The following is a 5,000-nucleotide window of genomic DNA, read 5'->3' as shown; positions in this document are numbered from 1 at the left end:
CAACCTCCAAACATAACTTGTGTAATTTACAGTCGCACATCCTTCAGTTCTTCCTGTTCGATGTCAGTTGGAGCGAGCCAGCTCATGACAACAAGAGACCACGCCTGGGGCGGAGAGTATCCAAAGTTTACTTACTCCAGAGTCACCGCATCTGTGCGCTCTATCCTTGTTCTGGTTTGTTTCGCGGAGGACGTTGCCTACTTGAACTGTCCAGAGGGAGAGAAAGAATAACTTTTTTTTGTACGTTTCAACCTTGAAACACCATGGCAGGAGTGGCATCGAACCTGGCCAAGAAGCGAGCCCTGGCAGCAGGGTTTGGGACTAACAGCAACGCCGTGAAGTACTCGAACCAGGACTTTGAAGTCTTAAGGAGCCAGTGCTTGAGCCAAGGGAAACTTTTCACTGATCCAACTTTCTCAGCCGCACCCGAGTCTTTGGGTTTCAACGAGCTCGGGCCCAATTCGTCCAAAACTAGGGGCGTCGTTTGGAAAAGACCAGGAGTAAGTTGTTTTTGCAAGAGTAAAAATCAAATGTCTTACATAACGTTACATGCATTTCTGGTTTTCATTAAGGATGGGGTTGATGTGCCGCTTGCGCATGCACGCGCGCCCGCACACACACACACACACACACACACACACACACACACACACACACACACACTCAACACAACGCGCACTCAACGTTAAGATTATTCGTAAATTGTTGACTGTAGATCTCAAACTACTTGTGTGTCTGTCTATTCCTCGCAGTTAGCCTCATTTGCTGGCCAGTGTTCCAAGTTTCGTGAGATTGCAACTCTTTTGGGGCGTGTCTGAACAGGCAGGACATATGTACTTACGCTTATAAAATCAGAGTCAGTAAGAAAGTTTTGGACAAGAAAGTTTTGGACACTTTGTTTAAGTTTGTTTAGCCTAACTGTTTCGAAAAATTACGGGAACGTGGTTCCATAACATTCCACGGTTCCCGTGAATAGTAGCAACTGCTTCTCTCCATAGGTCGGCGCTCCCTGCCTGCCTGCTCGTCACAGGGACAGAACAGCCTTCTTTTCAGACATACTGTAATCAACTTGAGCTTGGCTCCGGAATGTCTTGTTAGCTGCGTGTTGTACAACACAGGCCCAAATAAAAGCCTTAAAAGTTCTTGTTGCGCAATCCAGACTAAAAAGCTCCACCCACTATGGGTATCTTCCAGGAATGAAGTTGTAGTGGAAGTTTTGACAGCAGGGCCCCTTCTGATAGTGGCAAATGTAAACAATTTGAGTGTGGATATAGCTTAACTGTTGACCTAACTAGTGATCGTATTGATGACATAGATTGGGATTTTTGTTCAGGGTAATGGCCAGCTCACTCGATGTAATAGAAAAAAGTGTTTTGCTGTTTAAGAGTGGCACTATACTGGTGTGTTCATGTTGCCGTTCATTTTCAGAAGGTGCCTGGGGCTCATTCTTCTGGTCTCTGACTCATCGCCCTCCATGCCTCTATGCATGTGTATGTGTGCCACTCTAACCAGTCTGCAGCAGACCTGAATCCTCCAGGTCTTTACCAGAAATGGACCAAGTCTGTTCCAGAATGTTCAGTTACTATGGTGTCATGTAACGGACAATTATCTGTTCTAGAATGTCAGTAACTATGGTTCCATGAGCAGACACAGATGGACGAAACATACACTGAAGAACAATCTTGCTGCCCAGTGATAGTGAAGGTGTCGCCTTCTTATTGCGCCCCATGCTGAGAATAACACGGTGCAATGAGTCACAGTGCTCATTATTAGGATTATTAGCCTGGATGCTGCCTCAGATAGTCTGTGCACAGCACACACACATGTGTATACACGCACTCACAGGCACACACAAGCACACACAAGCACACACAGGCACACAAAGGCACACACACACACACACGCACAGGCATGCATACACACAGACACACACACATTAACACAGGCATGCACACACATGTGTGTGGTGTGTGTGTGGTTGGGTGTTAGTCTGGTTTGTGCCATAATTGTGGAAAGACGTGTGTGTGTGTGTGTGTGTGTGTGTGTGTGTGTGTGTGTGTGTGTGTGTGTGTGTGTGTGTGTGTGTGTGTGTGTGCGTGTGTGTGTGTGTGTGTGTGTGTACAGCGTGAAAGAGTAAACGGTGATGGAAATGGTGACGGTAAATGGTGTTGGAATCACTTTCCATTAACAAAGCAATTAACAATGAAATCAAGCAAATACAAAATTTAATTTAACTTCACCAATACGTCACTTTGCAAGCAAATAAATCTATAAAAATATGCAAATAATTATAGATTAACTTGATTGTAATTGTAATGAACTAATCACTTCTGTATGTTATCTTTCTCAGGAGCTCTGTTCCAGTCCACAGTTCATCGATTTAACTTTTGAACTTCACTTTATAGATGATATAACTGACCACTTATGTGTGTTATCTATCAGGAGAGCTGTTCCACACAACAAAATAAATCAAGCAAATGAATCTATAAAAATATGTTAAAATAGCTAAAAACATTATAATGAACTAATCTCTTCTGTATGTTATCTACCAGGAGCTCTGTTCCAGTCCACAGTTCATTGTGGGCGGAGCCACCAGGACTGACATCTGTCAGGGAGGTCTCGGTAAGTCCCGCCCCCTGCAACAGCAGCTGCCCCAGAGAGCAGTTAACACTAGACCTGACGCCAAAACCAGGCCGGATTTGAACCGGATCCAATCCAGAGTGTACTGCTATCTAGTACGGGATCCAATCCAGAGTGTACTGCTATCTAGTACGGGATCCAGTGCAGAGTGTGCTGCTATATAGTACGGGATCCAGTGCAGAGTGTGCTGCTATCTAGAACGGGATCCAGTGCAGAGTGTGCTGCTATCTAGAACGGGATCCAGTGCAGAGTGTGCTGCTATCTAGTACGGGATCCAATCCAGAGTGTACTGCTATATAGTACGGGATCCAGTCCAGAGTGTACTGCTATATAGTACGGGATCCAGTGCAGAGTGTGCTGCTATATAGTACGGGATCCAGTCCAGAGTGTACTGCTATATAGTACGGGATCCAGTGCAGAGTGTACTGCTATATAGTACGGGATCCAGTCCAGAGTGTACTGCTATATAGTACGGGATCCAGTGCAGAGTGTGCTGCTATCTAGTACGGGATCCAATCCAGAGTGTACTGCTATATAGTACGGGATCCAATCCAGAGTGTACTGCTATCTAGTACGGGATCCAATCCAGAGTGTACTGCTATCTAGTACGGGATCCAATCCAGAGTGTACTGCTATATAGTACGGGATCCAGTGCAGAGTGTGCTGCTATCTAGTACGGGATCCAATCCAGAGTGTACTGCTATATAGTACGGGATCCAGTGCAGAGTGTGCTGCTATCTAGAACGGGATCCAGTGCAGAGTGTGCTGCTATCTAGAACGGGATCCAGTGCAGAGTGTGCTGCTATCTAGTACGGGATCCAGTGCAGAGTGTGCTGCTATCTAGAACTGGATCCAATCCAGAGTGTACTGCTATCTAGAACGGGATCCAGTGCAGAGTGTGCTGCTATCTAGAACGGGATCCAGTGCAGAGTGTGCTGCTATCTAGAACGGGATCCAGTGCAGAGTGTGCTGCTATCTAGTACGGGATCCAGTGCAGAGTGTGCTGCTATCTAGAACTGGATCCAATCCAGAGTGTGCTGCTATCTAGAACAGGATCCAATCCAGAGTGTGCTGCTTACTAGAACCAGATTCAGTGCCGAGTGTGCTGCTAACTAGCGTAGGCATGTTCTACGTCCCATAGAAGGCATATCCATGTCTTTACATGATGAGCCGTGAGTGTTCACAGTAACCATGGCAACAGAGGTCACCTCCCTGTTGGTGGACATCAACAATCAGGTTAGCTATTATAAGTATTAGCAATGATTATTGGGCTGTAGTACTTTGTACCCTGATATTATTGATTGTGAAGGACCAAATGCAGGCTTGTGGGAGTGGGACTGCGCTCATGTGTTTAGCAGTAAGAATCTGTCACTTATACAGGTGGCCTGCATAGGAGACCAGTCCAGTGTAGGGGTACTGAAGGTTCACTGGGATGAGGTTAACAAATAGGGAGATGCTAAGACTGAAGGGCTTGTGAGTTACTACCCCCTACGTTAGACAATAGTAATTCAGTTATTGAATAGCAGGGTTTCCTTTGAGCGTGTGTCTGTGGGTATGTGTGAGAGAGAAAGAGAGACAAGAGAAAAAAGAGAATCAGAAAAGAGAGTGCCAGAGAGAGAGAGAGAGAAGAATAGAGAGAGTAGAGGATGGAGGTAGAGTTGCGTATATATTGTGAATGTCTTTATGTTAGACAATGCCAGTGTTTACTACTGAGCCTGTTTAAAGCCCCCACAGGCCTCTCTGTGTTTTGGGGCGTGTTTTTTAAAGCCACAATCCTGTAATGTAAACCACCTGATTCACACACACACACACACACACACACACACACACACACACACACACACACACACACACACATAAAACAAAGGGGAAATTGGCAGCTTCTGTGTTTTTTTGGAGGAAATGGAAGTAGGGGGTGGGGCGATGTGAAAGAATGTGTGTGGTTAAGAAGAGGGAATTAAGGCAGCCTGTAGAAACTCTGGCCTTCAGTAGTGGCACGCAGAGAGAGAGAGAGAGAGAAGGGAGAGAGGGGGAGACAGAGAGAGATAGAGAGAGAGAATGAAAAGGAGCCAGAGAGAGAGGGGGGGGGGGGGTAGACAGAGAGAGAGAGAGAGAGGGAGAAAGAGACACAGACATAGATAAAGTGAATTTACTTCATTTCCCTCTCTGCTCATCATGTGGAAGCTGAGTAGGAGGGCTAAATCAGTCCAAATTAATAGAGAGTGTACGACAACGTTAGATAGATGATTGGAGAGTGAACGACAAGGTTAGAGAGATGATTGGAGAGTGAACGACAAGGATAGAGAGCAGAGAGAATGAAGTGGCAGACGGGTGGAGACATGCCACATGGAAGGGGAGGG

The 5,000-nt window shown here is 45.9% G+C and overlaps 2 protein-coding genes across 2 annotated transcripts in view; both read left to right on the top strand.

The window, feature by feature from the left end:
• LOC308364918 (histone H1-like) overlaps positions 1-5,000 on the top strand; it is a gene marked incomplete at its 5' end in the record, with an annotated part of 439,427 nt that overhangs the window by 59,687 nt on the left and 374,740 nt on the right. The window lies entirely within an intron of this gene.
• Positions 181-5,000, top strand: part of LOC308364543 (calpain-2 catalytic subunit-like) — a 23,109-nt gene continuing 18,289 nt past the window's right edge. Inside the window, exons 1-2 of the mRNA XM_080837705.1 lie at positions 181-500; positions 2,553-2,622. Of these exons, the coding sequence (XP_080693831.1) occupies positions 264-500; positions 2,553-2,622 (307 nt within the window). The 5' untranslated portion in view covers positions 181-263. The remainder of the gene's footprint in view (positions 501-2,552; positions 2,623-5,000) is intronic.

This window comes from Sprattus sprattus (assembly GCF_963457725.1).
Source record: "Sprattus sprattus genome assembly, chromosome: 1".
NCBI lineage: Eukaryota > Metazoa > Chordata > Actinopteri > Clupeiformes > Clupeidae > Sprattus > Sprattus sprattus.
Note: the sequence above shows the minus strand (reverse complement) of the source record. Positions and strands in the feature narration are given on the sequence as shown.